Source organism: Perissodus microlepis, chromosome 12 (genome assembly GCF_051167445.1).
Source record: "Perissodus microlepis isolate ML-2025 ecotype Zambia chromosome 12, ASM5116744v1, whole genome shotgun sequence".
NCBI lineage: Eukaryota > Metazoa > Chordata > Actinopteri > Cichliformes > Cichlidae > Perissodus > Perissodus microlepis.
This window is the reverse complement of record NC_140472.1, coordinates 6,528,981-6,550,284: the sequence shown is the minus strand read 5'-3', so window position 1 is coordinate 6,550,284 and position 21,304 is coordinate 6,528,981. Positions and strand designations below refer to the sequence as shown.

At 39.8% G+C, this 21,304-nt stretch overlaps 1 protein-coding gene across 1 annotated transcript in view; it reads right to left on the bottom strand.

The window, feature by feature from the left end:
• Positions 1–8,945, bottom strand: part of slc4a5a (solute carrier family 4 member 5a) — a 35,685-nt gene extending 26,740 nt beyond the window's left edge. The window contains exons 1-4 of the mRNA XM_084945925.1: positions 8,888–8,945; positions 7,833–8,045; positions 5,612–5,741; positions 3,834–3,994 (exon numbers count right to left, since the gene is read on the bottom strand). Of these exons, the coding sequence (XP_084802051.1) occupies positions 3,834–3,994; positions 5,612–5,741; positions 7,833–8,045; positions 8,888–8,945 (562 nt within the window). The remainder of the gene's footprint in view (positions 1–3,833; positions 3,995–5,611; positions 5,742–7,832; positions 8,046–8,887) is intronic.
• Between the last annotated feature and the right edge of the window lie 12,359 nt (positions 8,946–21,304).

Sequence of the window (21,304 nt, the reverse complement as noted above, 5' to 3'; positions counted from 1 at the left end):
ACATCTTAAGAGTTCCTAACTGGAAGTTAGAGTTGAAAAAGAATTCTGCTATTGTGTAATACAATGAATGCTTTGCATATACTGATGATAAGTATACTTTTCTGTGTAAATTATAAGTATATGGTTCTGTTATGCTGTCTACATCTACATCTAAAATGGTCTAACTTGTTATTTGAAATGGCAACTTGTTGTTCAGTGTAAAACATGACGCAGTCTCATTTGCCCCTGAGACTGGCTCATGCCACTTAGGAACAACGGGTTGTGCTTGTGCCTATCAAAGTGGTATGACTGTACACTATTATCATTTGCATGTTCTCTTAGGAGTCTGACCAGTGGCCACCAAACAACTTATAGTGAATCTCATTAAAATTTTAAGCATGATTACCAGCAGAAATGTACTCTTGTTACCATACGGCCATGTTTTAAATCTATCATTTGAGCTTTATAAACAGTAAGGAAATGTTTAATTGTCAATAAAAAAGCTATTTATAGTTACACAAAAAGCTTACTATAATGTGACTCCTTATGGTGGGCTTCTACGTGGTAGTCATGCACGCACAAGCGAATTTTGCGAGTGAGTGACCAGAAAAGTTGGCTCTTAATTAGCAAGACGTCAGCTTCTGTGCCACCCCAATTAAAATAATGGTCTCAGCCTGATCAACCCTATAAAAATTGTCTGACTCTGCAGTTGCATAAAAGTTCAATTAAATGAACAGCAGGATGCTTTTTATCATAGTGAGAGAAAGGCTGACAGCTATTGTGCATGAACAAGGAGATCAAATTAATTAAAGATTATATTCATACAAAGCAGAAGACAAGAACGAATTAGTCAAAATTATTCACCGTATGCTCAATTTAAAAATCACTGTGTGCTAAAAAGCACACAAACCTGCTGCATTTGAGCTCTAGACAGAAAACCCAGATATATTAATAGCACCTTGGAAGGAAGTGAAGTAATCATTTCAGCACAAGATAAAATCACATTTCAAGAGGACAGGACAGCACAATGGACCAGCGCCACTGTGATTCAGGGTCAAGTGTGCTACTGCCTGCACCACCACTGACAAGACATTTTTATCTATCTGTGTGGGTAATTTAAGGTTATGTCTTGGGGAATACAGAGATAAAATATTGTGAAATGACACAAGGACAGCTTAAAATGAGTTTGTATGAGACGCAAAATAAAAAGTGGTGTCATGTGAATTTGTTGTCTTCTGTTGGTCCAGATCACACAAATGATACAAGAAGAAAGATTTTGGCCAGTAATGTGTTTAAAATTTCAGAAACACACCAACTGTTCTCTTTAACACAGAAAATGGTAAAAAAAAAAAAATATATATATATATCCAGGAAACTACAATTTCTATGCTGTACTGTGCAATAATCTTGAGTGGGCACTGCTTTACATTTTGCTTCAGAGAAGCCAGACTGTTTTACTTGGTTACTTCTTCCTTTAATTTTAAAATTGTCTTGGGCAATAGTTCTCTGTTTTTTCCCTTCAACCATTGTCTGCTTTTTCACTCATTTTCAGCCCAGTCTATGTATCTGACCATTTTAACAAGAATGTTTTTTTTTCTTAGCTAAGTCATCTAACACTTACTTTTGAATTCAGGCATAAAAAAGACTTCACTAATAGTTAGGTAACAGACCTAACTCAAGGGATGAATCTATGTTTGTTACTAGCAGCCTGTCACTATTTGTTTGTTCCCATTTCTTTGGTTGAATTTATGAAAAATTCCAAAGCTAAAACAGTTTGACAGGCATAAAATCCAATTTTTGCAACCACAAGGTGATTCCCAAAGAGCTATTAGCTGAAAACATTGTATATATAATAAATATTTAATATTTATTAGCTTTATTACAGTATTTATTCATTTATAAATTATTCTTCTATAAATATATAAAATAAGAAGTTACAGGCCAAAACAACTATCTACAACAGAGCTGAACAGTATCTAAAGTCATGTCCTGAACAAATTGCAATAAATCCAACAAAGACCTGACACAGGACCTGAGAGACACTCAGCTGATAGATCTGCAATTCACTGAAGCTTCATCAGAAATGGTCTCAGTGGAAGGGTGATTGACAAGAAGCCATTTTTAACAAATAGAAACAGGGAATAAAGGCTGAGGTATGTCAAGTTACATAAGAAAAATGCAATTTAAAAAATTCTGTTTCAATAAGGAACAATAATAAATGTTTAAACATTCATTATTGTGAAGCATTAACATTGTGGAGGGTCTGTCAGCAAAACTGATGGAATTACAATTAATCAGATTATGATCCACTATGCTATGCTACCTAGGAATGATGTGATTAGCAGCGGCTTCATTTTCCAGCATGACAATGATCCCCAACACACTGCCAATGCAGTAAAGGCATACTTGAACACAAAAAGACACAACAGAACTCCCTCAGAGTCCTCAACATTACTGAAGCAGTGTGGGATCATCATGACATGTAATGAAACAAAATGCAGCCAACATCCAAAGAGCTTTGGAGTCTACCTCACGAAGCCTGGAGAACTATTCCCGGAGAATACTTAGAGAAAAGAAAGCTTATCTAAATTCAGGCTATGTAGAAGGATAAAGGTACATCTATACTATACAAAATCGTTAAAAAATATCAATAACCATCTACAACCGACTACTACTGAGAAAAATGTGACCTGGTTTTGAATATCTTAAAACAATCTTATCAATCACTTGACCAGCGAGTGGAAAATTAAGGAAATATAAAAAGATCTGATATGTGCTAGAAAATGTTCCTGCAGTTTATTGAGCATTGATTTTACTGAGAACTGGGAAACAATACATTTACTCATTGATTTTTTTCTTGTCTTTAACTGTATTTTTTTTTTATACTTTATTGACTCCATACTAATGCATTTGTAGCTATACTTTGAGCTTTTGGATATGCAAAAGGGAAAGATGAAAAAGGTCATGATGCAGGGTTATTCATAAAGCAAGGGAAAATGATAAAGCAATTTACAGCTGTAGGTAATGTTACTGTGGCACTAGTTTATGCTAAAATAATAGTTAAAGGAAGTTATCGGGTGTCAGTATCAACAGCAATCTGTTAGTGTCTAAGACGGTCATAAGAAGGCTTTCGCCAACTGGTCAGGAAATACACATTTAATGACTGGTGGTTGCCAGGAGATCACTGACCCGTGTCTGGACCTGTGCGTTTGGGGATTAAGCAATTGATCTTACAGGAACTGGCATCAACCTTTACCAACCACATGCCAACTAGTCATGTAATAAATATTTTTTTCTTCCTAACCAGTGGTTGCCAGATGGTTGCAGACCAGTCTCTAGTCTCTAACTCACTTGCCATCACATACATGTGAGTAGTTGTGTGACTGCAAAACCTCAATAAAGAGGGTGTCTATAGAGGGTTAACTAATATAAATTTTACAAAAATGTCATAGCAGAGAAACCCAGGTATAGGTGTTAAAATGAATCACCAATCAGTTTGTTTAGCAAAAACAACTCAAACAATGTTTAATTTTATAAAGTACAGCTGTTTCATAACTTACTAAAATTACATACTGATATTTTGATATACTTCTATTATTCACGTATTATTAATGTATTTGTTGTTTTATTACTCATGTGGAAATGGAGTATAATATATTTAGCTAACATGATTGTTAGCTTAATTATGTTAGCTAAATGGTTGCAAATATAAAATACGTTGCAAAACCCCCCAAAACATAAAAAATACCAAATAGCTAAAGAGATGCTAGGCTTGCAGCACACTTATTGAAAACAGTGAATTCTGACTGCTTATTCACACATAAAGAGTGCAGTTATAAATGTGAATATCTCACCAACTATTTGAGGCAGGGAGTAGCCGTCCAAATCCAGCAGCACTGTTCCTGTCTGGAGACATGTCCTGAGCTCAAAAAGACTGTGCAGGGACAGTGTGGACACATGGGGTTTACTCCACCTCTCCCCTCCCTCCTCTACCTTTTCCTCGAACTTCACCCACCTAAAGGCAGCAAGAACATGCAGAGACACAGAATAGGTGAGAATACAATTTACCTAAAATTTCATGTCTGGGGTGCTGGTTAATGGTTAATGCAGAGACTAGTGTTCAAATCCTACTTGAGGCCAATTACTACATGACATTACTCTGGTCTTTTCCCCAGCGTTCCTGTCTTCTCTCCACCATCAAATAACAACAAGAGGCTAAAAAAAGCCCAAAACAATTATTAAAAAGAAAGAAAGAAAGAAAAGAAAGAAAACTCAACAGGGCCACTGCTTAGTATATGTCATTGGTTTTTGCAAGTTATTTTCATTTAGCAGGAGTCTCTCGGAGCAGTACTAACTACTAAGTAATAATCGGTACTAAGAAACATCACTATCCTAGGTCCAAGCCTCTACTTGCTTAACGCTGTTATTAGTGCTATAAATTTATAGAACACCATTAGTCTGATCTTTTAGCAGCTCACACCATACACTTCATTACAAGGGCTCATGATGTCCTTGATAACAATATTTTACTGCGTTAATTAGCATAATCATTTCTGATGAGTTACCGTATTTAAGATTTGTTGCTCTGATTAGCATACTCTTTTCAGATATGCTGACCTAATATTGAAATGCTTTTTAACATTTAATAGGTAGAGCAGTAGTACTACCAATTACAGATATCAGTTTCTTTCTGGTGACTCTATAATGTAATTTTGAGAAGTTGAAATTCTAATTAAATGTGATTCTAAGCAGAATGCAAATACAGCAAGATGGCTTCTGTGAATATTCTAATTAGTACATAAAATTCCCATTCCTTATTGTTAGCAATACTTCTTCACTGTCCAGATTAGTTCTTTCTGTATCTTGCCCCACATGAGACCTAAAAGCAGCTTCAATCATCATAGATCAGCGGTCCCCAACCCCCTGGCCACGGACCGGTACCCGTTCGTGAGTCGTTTGGTACCGGGCCGCGAGAGTTGAGACTCGGGTGTGAAATTTATGGTTTTCAGGGTTTTTATCGGTTTTTAGCGTTATTTTGTTATCGTTTTTTTCATTAACTCGGTTTTCCTGGGTCTTTTCATGTGTGTTATGAATAAATCTTCTTTTTTTCGGTACCGGTACTAGTTTTATTTTGTTGTATTTATCCGCAACACATTAAAGGCCGGTCCGTGAAAATATTGTCGGGCACAAACTCGTCCGTGGCGCAAAAAAGGTTGGGGACCGCTGTCATAGATGATCTGAGAAGCATGTAAAGGTGTGTTTGGGCTGAGATTTAACAAGGACTCTAAAAAATGATCTTTTATTTGTTTGTGACTGTGAGTTGATGCACAGCAGACTACTGGTTAAACAGGAGACACAAACAGGTTACTGGCTGCTGGTTTCCTCTCAGATATGCCTGAATGAATTTGAAAACCATATGTCAATCATGATCGTGTTATAGCTTCATTCTGGGTCATATGGAATACAAAAATTAAGGCTGTTTTGTAAATCTTGATCATATTAAGTTTTTTAAAAAGGATAAATATTTAGGGTATGCTCATTGGTTTCACCACTAGAATCTCCTTGTCACAAAGTTCTTCTAAAACCAAAATCTTGAGGCGTCAAAATTGTTGTCTGTTTGAGTGTCATCCACCTGGCAGACTCCTTCCACTCTAGCTCGTCTCCTTCTCTCTGTAGAGTGTCCATCTCAGTGAAGAGCGTTGGTGTCGGCATGTCATCGTCTTCACTTAGGATGTAACGTAGCCGCTCTGCCGCTGGAGACACTTGATGGAAGGAAAGGATGTTTTTGACATTATTAGAATTTGTATTTGCTTTAAAAGACCCGAGGATCTTGCAAAAAATTCACCTAAAACATGCGACCATTGTTTTACAGATTTTTTTTTGTACCTTTGTTTTGTCTTCATTAAATCTGCTACACAAAGCGAGTTTGTGTGGCTGATTTCTTTACAGCAAAATGACCATCCATAAAAACATGGCATCATTTACAAAAGTAGAACCCTCCATATAGACTTGCTTTTGTAATCACTTGTTTTACAGTCAAGTTGCTGGTTTCAGCTAATACTTAATTACAATCGCTTCCATATTGTCAGTTTCTCTTCCACTGCAGCTACAATAGTGCATTTCCTTAGTACTTGTACTATCAAACACTGAAATTGACATTTCAATCTGTAAAGTGCAACCAAAGTTTTCACTTTAAATATTTTAATTGTAACCATATTTTGAGCATAATCATTCTGTTATTTTCATCTACTGTCCCAGCAGTAATGACTGTCATACTGAAGCCTGGATCACTCTGTGCTGCCTGATTACAGTTAGTCATTCACAACTCTGTGCTTCCAATACATTGTATCGTCGTATCTGCAGGGAGATTGAGCAGGACTCTGTGTTCATGCGTGGGGCTTTGGGGTAATGAGTTGCCAGCTGTGAATAGGGCTGCAAACCTATAGACTGTAATTAAAATCAACAAGCTTTGTCTTTTAAACTACCATTGATCAATATTATTGAAGTTTCTATTGATAACTACTACATTTCACTTAAATATCTTTCGCTAGTTTTTTTTTCTGAATGGCATGCGATTGTGAAATCAATACTGCAAAATCAAAGAATGCATTCTACCCTCCAACATTTGCTGTTTGATGTAGAGTACGACTTCCTTAATTCTAAGTAATGGATTACTATTTTCTCTCATTGTTTTGTTGTACGTCTTTGTCCATGTTTCTGTCCTCCAGCTGGCGCCGAGTGCCACCATGTACAGAGGTGGCACGTGGATTCCAAAAGGCTGTGTTGATGTAAGCATACAATCAAGGCAACGTAAACACCTCTGCTGCCTTTCCACTGATTGCACCATACTGATTTAAGAGAGTGGGCAACTTTCCTGGAAAAAGTTTTGAAAGCCACAACAGCAGTGTTCTGCCAGACTACTTATTACTCAAACCTGAAAAAGAAGGTAGCCACTCTCAGGCTGTGTCTCGGACTCCTGCTGTTCTTTGTTAAAAATGCTGGGAGGAAGCAATATGAAAAGCTATTTTTAAATGTTCAAATAAAAGACAGCAATGTGCAGAAAATGAGTTATATATATATGAGACTTAACTAAAGCAATTTCTGAAAGAGCACATGAAATTGTTGATGATGAAAGGCTCAGAGAGAGCTGGAGGAGCAGACTGTTATTTCAGCAACAAGGAGCACTCTGGCTTTTCAGGAGTGCTTCTCCTATTAAGCTGGGTCAACTTAAAAGATTAAAAAACAATGAAAACAAAAGAAAAAAAGGATTGCAACCTGACGACATTCAATTGCAAATTGATAGCAGAATGATAGCAGACTGACTCCATGTTATTGTTATTGTTATATTATAGCCTTCTTGAGACCTGAAGTCACTTTGTAAGTGGCAGCTGATTGTGAATGGTCACAGACCTGGCCTCAGCTTTGAAGCAGTCATTCAAAAAATGAATAGTTCATTGCACGTGTTTGCAATGAACGGCAATCGGTAATCACTATTTCCCTAGTGGGACTGTAGCATAAGGAAACCTCCAATAAACTTCATGTTTCATGTTAAAAACGTGTTTCTTCAGTGCAAAGGTGACATTAAAGTATGTCACAATGACAACAACAGTCTTGTTTCCCATGATTTAATAAAGCTGTCTCACAAAGGGTGAAAAATGTCGTTTTCATTGATTGGTTAGAGCTACCTAGGATCATTAAACATCTGACATGAAATTAGTAGACGCCATCCCTCAACAGAAGAGTTCAGGCTCTTTCTCTTTCAGTGAGACAAAAGCACCTTTCCAGTTCAGAGACTGGTGTTTGACAGACAAGACATGTCACGAGTCATGTCATGTCTCTCACTGCTGACTTACTTGTACGGTTGATGTCTTGGAGACTTTGCTCTGCTGAATCCATGAGTCCCTCCTCCATATCTATCTCTGTGTACCGATCATGCTCCTGGTGTCTGTGGTGGCTGTAATGTCTGTCTCTATCCATGTCACTACCCTCTCGACTAGAACGCCTTCGCCTGCGTTTACGTCGATATCTTCGAGCTACTGGCACACCAATGTAGATGGACTGATGATCTGTGGACAAATATATACAGTTCTTCAATGGTCATAGACTGGAGAGTTCCAGATATACAGAAGGTGGCAATAATTTTTAAGAACAGGTGTCATTTAGAACAGATTTCTGTAACACAGGCGGTTGCAGTGAATGCTAAATGAACAGCTCTGAATTGGTTGACTGACAGCCAGCAACACTGGCAGATTACCTAATGAGAGTTTTCATTAATCCCTCATACTCAGGAGTGTTTTAATGAATGTTAAACTACTATAACGAACAGAATAAATTATGTTTCGCAGCTCTTGTGTGGTTATTAACAACTGCAGCATGTTGTGATTTGTCACTGTTGACACAGAAATAAAGAAAATTAGGCCTATTCACAGTCACAGTCTCGTAGCTTGGCTTGCACAACCTCCATTTTGCAGCAAAATCCTGGATGACGTGAGTTTAATCATCTGCTGGCAATTTGAATGGTGCTGTAAAACTAATTGCACTAACTGCACACACAACTCCAGATGGAATTACTAAACTACAGGGAGACACAAGCCAATATTTGATGTTTGGATAAAGAACCTGCCGAGCTGCTGCTTAGTGTAAAGCTACACAAACATGCATACAACAACTCCCCAAAGCCCCCCCAAAATACACACACACCGCTCATTTGCAGCACATTAACAACAGTCACCCACACAGGCTCTCAGAAAAAATTAAAAAGAAATTGAAAAGTAGAAGTTAGTGTGATCTGTCATGGTAACATAAAAATCTAAAATGGGTAGAATGGCTTTCCCATTTTTATAAGCTCATGGGGCCAGTGTGTGATAGATCCAATACATGGATAGCACACAGGTACACACACACTCACCCTCCTCATCCTCGTAGCGAAGGTGAGAGACTCCCATCCCTCGGTCTCCATGCTCCATCCTGCTAAAGAGGAAGAGAGAGTGACAAGACACTCTAGGCAGACTGTGTGTGTTTGCTGTGTAATGCACAGTGTAAAAGTGCGCACATATTTATCTCTCGGGTTCCCTTTTTTAATCGAAACCTAAGATGGCACTGTCCCCTCTGTACATATGTGCACGTGTGTATGTTGGCCGTTGCTCTATATCTGAGAACGAAGCCTGCGGCAGCAGCCGAGGCCGCTCCTGTTCACTGACCTGCTTTTTGAGTCACTGTGCGGATCAATGGCAAAATAATTAAAGGGTGGCCAAGTCGATAGAATAGTGCATAATTAAAATAAATGAGAGGGTAACACACGTGGCATTGGATGCCACCAGCTGAGCTTAAAGGCAGCTTGTTCCTGTTGGTGGGTGTTGAGGGTGGGCTTTCCTTTATACATTGATGGTATTATTTAAAGTACTCCAGTTGCAGGCTGTGAATGAAATTCAGTAATTACAGAATAATTACAGTTTTCAGCTTCACGGTCAACATTTGTTTGAGGAAACCAATCGGAGATCTCTGTCCAGAAGAGCGCAGTCCTAGGAACAGCTAAGATACTGCGCAGGACCCTCAAGCTCCCAGGCCTCTGGTGAGTTGGCAATTTTTATAGTTACAATGTAACAATGTACAATGTTACAATGTAACTGAACATGAACTTAATATGAAGGCATTGCCCCATTCTTCATTTTCCTTAAGCTCAATGGAGCAAAGGCTCTTTCAGCATCAATTCTAAAGAGAGGGTTGGACGAAGGGAGTTGTAGAAATAAATAGATAAGTAACCCCCCCCCCCCCCCCCCCCCCCATCAAAGCCCCAATCACCAGATGAGAATGGGCATGTGCTTCTCCATCACTAAAACTAAGCTGTTGCTGATGTTCGGTTTCCCTCAGTATTCAAAGCCCAGAGGTCTATATCCTCTGCTTAACTCATTATCCAGTGAAAGAATATTATTGATTATTTGTCCAGTGATGGCACAACTATCTTGCTTATTCAAGGTTTAATAGGAAACATACTTATGTATATATTATTCTAGTCATAATAGAGAGTAAAATTAAATAATCTTTCTTGACTGCTTACTGAAAAGGTACTCAAAGCACACATGTATCTACCGGGACTTTGTCCATGACTTAAACCAGACTTCTTGTCCTCAAAAGACAAACACAAATACCTGAAATTAGATTTACATAAATTTAGATTCCTGTTTTACTGTTTTTTTTAGATTACCAAAATGTAAGAAAGTTAATTGGCAGCAAACGAATAACAAAAAAGGCAAACAAACCAAAAACATCAACGATGAACGTAATCATGCATTTTTTAGTGTTTGTCACAGACGTTTCTGTTTTACACACATCTGATTTCTACAGCAATGTTTCTTTGAAAGGGAATTTGCAGATAATGCCTCATTTCACATAGAACTCTTGAAATACAATCCGCCCTGAGGGATGAGAGGTGTAAAGTGGCTGGTGGAGGGTGGGGTTTAGCCAGGCAGAGCCCGCTTGAGTTGCTGTTGTGAATGTTTATAGCGCTGGCTTCCTGCCTCTGTAATTAGCGCTGTCACATCAGTGTCCTTCACACCCAGTGGGCAGATGGAGCGAGAGCTGCAGGCGCAACACTCGCTCCCCCCCACCAGCTGATCGATAGGCTCTCCCTGCTTCCAAACACCCCATGTCACTTGATAGAGACATGAAACATACTCGTACATAAGCGTGCACATGGGACAGAGTGCTCTGCCAAGTCTCTGTAGGCCAAATTCGGATTTGGTTCAATAAGCGTTGATCTTTTGATTGCGGTGGAATAATGTATCTGGTCCAGTGAACTTAATCTGGAGGAAATTGAGGAAACTGGAAAAATAATTTTGAAAGTGACAGTTTTTCACTTCAGTGACAAGTGTTTAATTACTTTTAATAAGGAAAAAGGTAGTATGATTTCACTGACACAACTGCAGTCTCTAATTTGTTACACATCAGTACATTCACAAGCAAAAGATAAACATTAAGAAACAGGCACATACAGTACACACCAGTCACTCACACGTTGAATTCTTGCTTTGCTCATTAACATTGTAAGTACGATTTCTAATATCGGGCAGTGTGTGTTAAATTTGTGCCTATAGATCAATTGAGACGGGATCCGAGTACTTTGGATAAGTGGGGCTCATTAGTGCCTCAGCAAGCTTAAAGAATGATTCCACATGTCATTAACTTGTTTTTCAAAGACTGTTTATGAAACTTTATTTCACTTTAGAACAGACCAGTGTCTTGTGGGAATAAAGCAAAAATGTTTTAAGAGCCAATGATCACACACTACTCGTGTGACTGCCTTAGACATGATCAAAACTGTCACACAGAGCTGAAGATAACAGAATTCTAGTTTCAGAGACCACAGTTCTCCAAACTCCCCACATCACTGACACTGTTGGTTTCATTTACATATGTTAAGCCTGGAGCCAAGGATGGGAAAAACAGAGACTAAATGTCATCTGTGACTCAGCAGGCTGAGAAAATGACACAGTACTGCTCAGGCAACAAGATAAATCAATGGTGGGAAAAGAAAAAAGAAAAACAACAACAACAAGAATCATATAGTAAGAAAAAACATACTAAAGCCTACCTGGGTTAGTTGTCAGCTGGAGTAAGCAAAAGAAGAAAAGAGTTTGGCTGCTTGTGGGGAAGCATCAATGAAAACATGCTAGTGGAGCTCCAACAAACTATTAAATGGTACAAAGTCGGCAAAGAGGAAAGCTCCTTTGTATTTGTCTCTGTTTGTCTCTCCAACTGGCTCTCGCTCTATCTCTCTCTCTCTCTCGTGACTGGGTCAATAATGGGCAATGAGGACTGAGCAGAGAGCTTCAGGCAGGAAGCCGTTTCAGAATATGGTTAACACCAGCCACTGGTAGAGAATCTCTATACTGTGCCAATAGGTCAATATGTATAGGACTGTGGAAAAGCAATAAAGAATAGCAAGCTATCACAGCAGTGACCTTATGTGAGCCTCGAAGGGATTTATTACAGCTTTGAAGTGACTGTTGGTGCAAGTTTTGACCAGAATACTGTCAGTTTATTATTGGTGATTAAATTCAAAAACATATTCATTCACTATAAAGTGGAATATTTTGAGCCTTTTTGGGTTTTAGTTTTGACTGTAAGGGTATCTCAAAATACTGGGATATATATTTTGATCTCAGTAAATTACCATTCAGCCAATATAAATACAGCATATCTCTGTTTGTGTTAGCAGCCACAAAAATGGGGAAGACCGCTGACCTGACAGCTGTCATCGACACCCTCCACAAGGAGGGTAAGCCACAGAAGGTCATTACTGGAAAGGCTGGCTGTTTCCAGAGTGCTGTATTGAACCATTATAATGGAAAGTTGACTGCAGGGAAAAAGTGTGGCAGGAAAATGTGAACAAGCAGTGGGAATGACCACAGATCTGTGAATACGCTCATGAAAAGTTGGTGCAATGACTGGAAAAAGCTTTACAAGGAGGCTGGTGTCAGATGTTACAATAAGACATACAGCTGTGACATTTCTAATATCAAGCTGCTCCTGAACCAGGGACAACATCACAAGCATCTTACTCGAGAAATTTGCTTTTCATTTTTCCAGGTCTGGGGGAGAGTGGAGAGGTTTGAAGTCAGTGTTGAAGTTCCTTTGGTGTGTGATGACTTGGACTGCCATTTTATCTGTGGGTGTTGGTCTGTTGTGCACGATCAGGTCCGTAGTCAATACATCATCTACGACGAGATTTTAAACACTTAAAAACAAAACCACTCATCTGTTGATGAGCTTTATAGAGATTTTAACTTAAAAAAAAACAAAAAACAAATAAACTATAAAAAACCCAAAATATCAAAACAATCTAAAATTACATTGAAATTACATTACAATTACAATTACTAATTGTCCTTTACAGACTTATTCCTGAAAGCCCTTTGTTTGTGTTTTTTCTATGTTTTAAATGTATTTCTTTTGCAGACCACCTCTGAGCTTTATTAGAATTTACTTAATTACTCCACACAAGCGTGCCCCACTGGTCACTCTAGACATATGATCAGGTATATACAGTACTTTGATCAGAGGGTGGCACTAGTGGGATAACCGGGCGATCACCCAGCACACATACTGGGAGTAGGTTTTCAGATTTTTATAACATTTAAGCCAAAGTTCAGTCTGAGTCACGGTGGTGGATGCACAGTGTCTTGTTGCTGTCTCTGACATTTATAGTTCCACAAGATGAAGAATGTTGACACTGGTGAGCATCCAGTTGTCCCAGTAGTGCCACTCGCTGATCAGAGTTTGTTGTTATTTCTCTGTTAGTTGTTAGTTCTGTCTGCATTCTCATTTCTTGGCTGACTGCACAGTCAATACAGGCACCAGTCTGGCTAGTGTTATAATAACAAATCAGAATATTTAATCAGAAATAAATCTGTATAGAAAATTGGCATAGAAATCATTGGTCATGATTTTCAGGCTGCTCTCCTGTGCTCTATTACAGATTTATCACATGAAAAATCATTTACATCATTTACATTGGATAGATGTTTTGCAAAGTGGAAAAATTTGGCTTTTTTAAAAAACAAACAAACTTTAAATTAGCTTAATAGACACAAGTTGTATATTGAAAATGTAATTAAAGTAAGTGAAGCAGCACACTCATTATGCAAAATGTTCAGAATAATATACAGTAAAATATTATTCAGAAATAAGTAATATATACACTGCTCAAAAAATTAAAGTAGCACTTTCACTTTCACTCTTAATGGGATAAAAATCATGCTGTGGATATCTATCCTGATATGAACTGGGTAAAATCAGAGAGAAAAAATAATGCACAGGGCTAGTTTATTCTCCTGAAATTTCATTGCAGCAACCCAAAACGGTACTCAGTAGTTTATAGGGCTCCCACGTGCTTCTGCGCATTTGTTGAAAGCACAGGGTGGCACATCTTTAAATCTGTTACTGATTGTTTTGTCAGAGGCGTTCACACCAGTGGCCTGCTGGAGGTCATTTAGTAGGACTCAGGCTCTGGCAGTGCTCATCCTGTTCCTCCTTGCACAAACAATCAGAGTCCTGTTGACACATTAAGGACCTTCTATGAGCTTGTTTAGTAAGTGCCTGTCTCCTGGAATCTCCTCCGTCCTCTTGTAACTGTTCTGGGAGACACAACAAATCTTCTGGCATTGGCTTTTATTGACGTGCCATTCAAAAGGAGTTGAACTATGTGTGCAACCTCTGCAGGGCCCAGGTATTGCCTCATGTTACCAGCAGTGACACTGACCCAAGCCAAATGCAAAACTAGCCAAAATCCCAATTAGAACACTTGTTTTGGGGATTATCTAATTGTTACCATTCTAGTGCACAGTTGTCACCCTATCCATATTTTTCTTTACTTTTTAAAATCTTTTCTGCAAACTACCAGTATTTTTAATTTTTTTAGCCTGTGCGAGGGTTGCACGGCGTCAACGCGTTAGCTCAGTTAGCTCGTAAACACGTTGGCGACGTGCACCCCCACGCACGGGCCAATCTGCGTTAACTCGCTAACGGCAGCGTTAGTGCAGTTATGGCATTAACGTTATTTTAACTATATTTACACTGACAGCACTAATATATATATATATATATATATATATATATATATATATATATATATATATATATATATATATATATATATATATATATATATATATGCCTTTTACATCATCATAATTAACCCAGTAAGAAGAGGCCACTTTGTCTTGACATGACATGTTTTGGAACATTTGTTCAAGCTCCTAATGCTGACTAACACAATCATAGAGGCCACTTAGCACTAATGCACTGCCACAGGTCATAACTCTGTAAGGTACATCATAAGAGAATTTATGACATGAAGTTGTTTTCTTACATAAATAGTAAAACAAAGGACAGTAATACTCATTGTCCCCAGAAACTCTTTTGAGTAAAGCTTGTTTGAGTGTGTGGATGGGAAATCCTCCCAGTTTCTCTGAATATTATCTCCTGCCTCCCTCGCTTCCCCTCCCTCGCTCCCCCCCCTTCCTGACACTATGACACCCCCCTCCTCCAATCCCTCTCTCAGCAGCAAGACATCTTCTTCCCCCCCCTCCTCCCAAACATCTCCCAGTGTCACAGTGGATCAGGTCAGGAGACAACTGAGGAAGCTTCGCCCCAGAAAGGCAGCAGGCCCAGACAAGGTGTGTCCTAGGATGCTAAAGGCGTGTGCCGCTGAACTTGGGGAGCCGCTACAACGAGTCTTCAATCTCAGTATGCGACTGGGGAGAGTGCCCGCCCTATGGAAGACATCCTGCATCGTCCCGGTCCCCAAAAGGAACCGGCCCAATGAGCTGAATGACTTCCGACCGGTGGCACTGACGTCACATCTTATGAAGACTCTAGAGCGGCTCTTCCTCAACCTCCTCCGACCACAGGTACAACATGCCCAGGACCCACTACAGTTTGCATACAAGGCGGATGTCGGAGTGGAGGATGCCATCCTGTACCTCCTGCATAGAGCCCACTCACACCTGGATGGGGGAAAAGGCACGGTCAGGATCCTGTTTCTTGACTTTTCCAGTGCCTTTAATACCATCCGGCCCTGTATGCTTCAGGAAAAACTGAACAGGATGGAGGTGGACCCCTGCCTGGTGGCTTGGATCTCCGACTACCTCACCGACAGACCACAGTACGTCAGGCTGAAGGACATCACGTCTGACACTGTGGTCAGCAGCACAGGAGCACCACAGGGAACTGTGCTGTCCCCTCTTCTCTTCACCCTGTACACCTCTGACTTCTGCTACAACTCTGAATTATGCCACATTCAGAAGTTTGCAGATGACACAGCCATCATGGGGTGTATCTGGGATGATCAGGAAGAGGAGTACAGAAGTCTGGTGAGGAACTTTGTCGCATGGAGTCACACAAACCACCTGCAACTCAACACCTCAAAGACTAAGGAACTGGTTGTGGACTTCGGGAGGTCCAGAGAAGGTCCACTGCCGGTTCAGATAGAGGGGGAGGAGGTGGAGGTGGTCAACAAGTACAAGTACCTCGGGCTGTGGGTGGACAATAAACTGGACTGGTCATGCAACACAGAGCACCTGTATAAAAAAGCCCAAAGCCGACTGTACTTCCTCAGGAGGCTGAGGTCTTTTAACATCTGCAGGAAGCTCCTGAGGATGTTTTACCAGTCAGTGGTTGCTGGAGTACTTTTCTATGCTGTGGTGTGCTGGGGGAGCAGCACAGCAAAGAAGGACTCATCCAGGCTGGAGAAACTGATCAGGAAGGCTAGCTCTGTGGTCGGCATGAAGCTGGACAGTCTGGTGACAGTGGCAGAGAAAAGGACACTAAAAAAACTGCTGGACATTATGAACAATGCTGGGCATCCTCTGCACACGGCCATTAACAACCAGAAGAGTCTGTTCAGTGACAGGTTGCTTCTCCCCAAGACAAGAACTAACAGATTTAAAAACTCCTTTGTCCCACACGCCATCAAACTGTTTAACTCCTCTCTGGAAGGGAGAGGGAGGGGAGACAGGAGGACAAAGGAGGGGGGAACAACTAAGCTGTAGTGCCTCTTCACCTCACTGTGCAATACCTTTTGTGCAATACTTTTGTTAATAGTCAACGGTGCAATAGACTTCAATACTTGAAATGTGCAATTCACTTGTATTTTTATTTTTATTCCTATTTATTCTATTTATCCCCTTCGTATATTTTATTTATATATGTCTCTGTATTTATATGTGTGTGTGTGTGTATAAATATATCTATATATATATATATATATCTATATCTATCTATATATATATATATATATATAATATTCTGTAACTGTAACTTCTGTCGGTGCTGTGCTTTTGGAAACAGAATTTCCCAGAGGAACCCACCCGAGGGATTAATAAAGTTTTATCTTATCTCTTATCTTATTGTTCAAACTCTTTTAGCATAACACACAAAAGATAAGCTGTTAAATGTAGTTTGTTAAAGCCTAATGAAGTGATACTAAAGATGAACAGCTCTGAAGAGCATAACAGAAGTTCGGCAGGAGGAGGATACAAGACATGGATGATGAGAACCCTCTGTGCAATCATTCAGCAGGAAAAAATCTGTGGTCTTGATACTCTGAAGGAGAAGCTTATGGTATCAAATGTGTCTTTTTATCCGACAGCAAATGGAGCGATTAGTGTGAAATTGACTGCAGATTGGTTGGTCAGCTTTTCCCTGTAACTGAAACAGATATGTGGGGAATTCAATCAAGTCTCCACAAAGGCATGAATTTTTGTCCAATGTAAAGAGGTAGAATCAGAATTCACAGGCACGAACATTTTCGTGTTTTTTACAAAAGAAAAAATTAGCAAAGAACCAATTTTAAAATTGATCTTTAGGCACTTTGTTATTAGCAACCTGTCACAAAAACACATCATTTGTTCCCATTTAGTTGGATTTATGAGTGCTAAAACATAACATAGTTTAACAGGTATAGAATAGTATTTTTGCACCAGCAAGGTGATTCTCAAAGAGTTGTTTGCCAAAAATGTAGTGAATCTTGGAATGATATGCAGTGTGTCCTTAAAAAGTCTGAGGAAACTGGACTTTAATTAAGTAAAACTAAAAAAGCACAGGCACTAAAGGACAATTCTTCCAGGTATTTTTGTGCAAAGCTAACTGGTCCTCTTGCTGTATAAATATAATAAAAGCTGCTTTCTGTACCGAGACAGGAATAAAAAGGACCGAGCTTGGAGGAAGATATGTGAAGCTGCCAACCTGGTAAGTTTATTCATTTATCTTTTGAAATTTTTGACTGCACAAAAGCTAGCAAGCCCGCCTACTGCCCCGCTATTTTCCCACTGATGTACAAATACCTTTCTGCTCTTTAGCATGTTGTCATATAGGAATATATTTTATTGTTTATTAATAAACAGCACACAGTGGTCCCGCTGTTCATCCATCACTGCCTTGCTTTTTCGCTGATTTTTTTATTGCACAGTACAACTGTCAACAATGCGCATTGCATTCTGCAGCCTGATTGACAAATCTCCTCCGTGTCGTGTCTCCTGCGCTTGCCAAATTTGTCATGCCTGGTTTTGATAACCATCACGCCCAATAAAAAAAACTGTACAAAAACACCCATAACCATGACCCTCAATCGGAAATAGGCACCTGCACCGGGAGGGAAAAAGGTGCACAAAGTGGCAGGCAGACGAAGAAAAAACGCGGCATAATAATAGTTTTATGTTTTGAAATCTACAAAGGTTTGCACTTTGAGAATCAACTTGTGAGAACTGTGAGTAATGCGTGTGTGTGAAAAAAAGTGTATAAAGTGCGTAGCGAGGGGCTAGTTATTCTGAGAACCCCTGCTGCAGTAAATGGGGGACCACTGTATATACTTTCTCTATGACTGTTGTTTAAAACCTGTTAACATTTAATATTGTCTTGACTGAGTCAAGGCAATATTCTGCAGCAGGTCCCTCCGCTCCTGCTGCTGCACACACAGGTATGTAATTGTAGCAACAGATGTACAGCAAGCACTGATAACTTTTTACTCGGTTGGATTCCCTTGTGATCACCTTTACTAAATATCTACAACCAATCTGTTTATATCCTGTTTTTTTTTCAATGTTGACAATGAAAATCTAGTAGCAGCCTTCTCATTTCTTTGTGTTGTTTTGTGCTGTGTTTTACAGGCCCACAGAGGAGGACAGCTCTGAGGTGGACGAGGGACGGGTCCCAGGACGGGTCCCAGGGCGGTCCATCGGCGGTGGAGCTGGCCATCCTGGAGTCCCTGAAGAGGCCACGCCAGTCTTCAATGGAGCATTACCTCCTCAGCCTTGTTCCTGCTCTGGAGAGCATGCCGCCTCAGACGAGAGTATTAGTGAAATTTCAAATTTATAAATTCATTTTTGAAAACAGCACAGCTGTGTTAAATTTGGAAACATTGGACCCTAGCAATCAGTAGTTTTCTGATGAGGCAGCAGGCTCTCCAGGGCAGAAACAATGTTCTTATTTTTCTCCTCCTTCTCCCTGAGGCTCTTCCACTTTAAGCTGGGTCCTTTTTATTCCTGTCTCTCTGTAAATAGTTATATTTTATATATTTATGTTTAATGTTTTTCTGTTTGAGAATTTTAATATTATTTCAAATAAATATTTGTAATAACTAATGTCTCAGTTCTACTACACAGAAAATATTGGCACACAACTTGACACATGTAGAATTAATTTCTTATTATACTAATGAAAAAATATACTACTATATAGAAACATAGTGAAGACCAATTATTTAAGAGAATAAAGAGAGGTTAGTTTATTTTGGAGTAGAGCTCCATTTATTAAGAAAATTATTAAGAAAATTTTAAAAAAGGCAGGTTTGTGGGTGGCTCAGAGCCGTTGTGGGGAAGTCACTGGGTCTTCAAACAGGCTATTCTTTTGGCTGACAAGACGCTGCTCCCTCCGCAGAGAAGTGGGCCATCTCCCTCACCAGGACAGCCTCTCTGGGGGAGTTGTTGGCTGCTACACGACCCAGGCCTGTTTTGAAAAATTAACCTGTGATAAGACAGCATATCAAGATAGAATTGTTATTATCATATAACTAAAGATGAACTGTTCACAATTTTATCTAGCTCTCAGTTGTAAGAAAGGCTGGTGACCCCTGTTATAGAGTCTGACAGCTGCAGGGATTATATACAAATATTCAACTGGTTCTATACCAGAACAAAAAGGAGTGAGTATCACTACAAAGATTACCCACAGTGATCCTCATACCACAGTTTGATATCAGCAAGCACTGAGAGCATACACTGATATGACACCACAGCCATGCTATCATTGCAAACACTGATAACAGCATAAATCGAATTAAATCAGGACTTGATGAGACCTTTTGAGTATCACTAGAAATATAAACAGTCGTCTCCATACCACAGTTTGCGATCAGTAAACACCGATGGCATTTACTGATATCATACCACAGCAATGTTAGCAGTGTATAAACGGATAGTTTAGCATAGGTATCAATAAAGGACTACCGTATTAAACACTTTTACTAACTGCAGGCAGATGAACAGGCGCTCTGCAGGTGGGATTGAGCGCCTGTAGTTGGTGTCTAGGCGGGCGATGCTTGGACCAACGTGGGACAGCAGGTCCTCAAACTGGGCGAGGGAAAGACGGTGGTACCGCTGAAAGTGGCCGTCATCCAGGCGCAGCTCCTGGAGCAAGTGGTGAAACTCACCAAACTGCTCATGCTTCTGGAGGACCTGATGGACCCAGGTACGGCGAGGGCGTCCTTTATGCCGCTGCTCTCCACAGTAAATAGAGAAGGGAGACTCTCTCTTCAAATGCTAGATCGACAGCTATGAGGTGCCGTAAGGGACATTATTACTGAAACGCTCTCACACACACTACTGAAACGCTCTCACACACACTACTGAAATTTTACCTCTCACACACACTACTGAAACGCTCTCACACACACTACTGAAACGCTCTCACACACACTACTGAAACGCTCTCACACACACTACTGAAATTTTACCTCTCACACACACTACTGAAACGCTCTCACACACACTACTGAAACGCTCTCACAAACACTACTGAAATTTTACCTCTCACACACACTACTGAAACGCTCTCACACACACTACTGAAACGCTCTCACACACACTACTGAAATTTTACCTCTCACACACACTACTGAAACGCTCTCACACACACTACTGAAACGCTCTCACACACACTACTGAAATTTTACCTCTCACACACACTACTGAAACGCTCTCACACACACTACTGAAACGCTCTCACACACACTACTGAAATTTTACCTCTCACACACACTACTGAAACGCTCTCACACACACTACTGAAACGCTCTCACACACACTACTGAAATTTTACCTCTCACACACACTACTGAAACGCTCTCACAAACACTACTGAAATTTTACCTCTCACACACACTACTGAAACGCTCTCACACACACTACTGAAATTTTACCTCTCACACACACTACTGAAACGCTCTCACACACACTACTGAAATTTTACCTCTCACACACACTACTGAAACGCTCTCACAAACACTACTGAAATTTTACCTCTCACACACACTACTGAAACGCTCTCACACACACTACTGAAACGCTCTCACACACACTACTGAAACGCTCTCACACACACTACTGAAATTTTACCTCTCACACACACTACTGAAAATCCAAGGCATTTCAGTTGAACAGGAAGGCGTTTCAGTTAAACAGGAAGGCGTTTCAGTTGAACAGGAAGGCATTTCAGTTAAACAGGAAGGCGTTTCAGTTAAACAGGAAGGCATTTCAGTTAAACAGGAAGG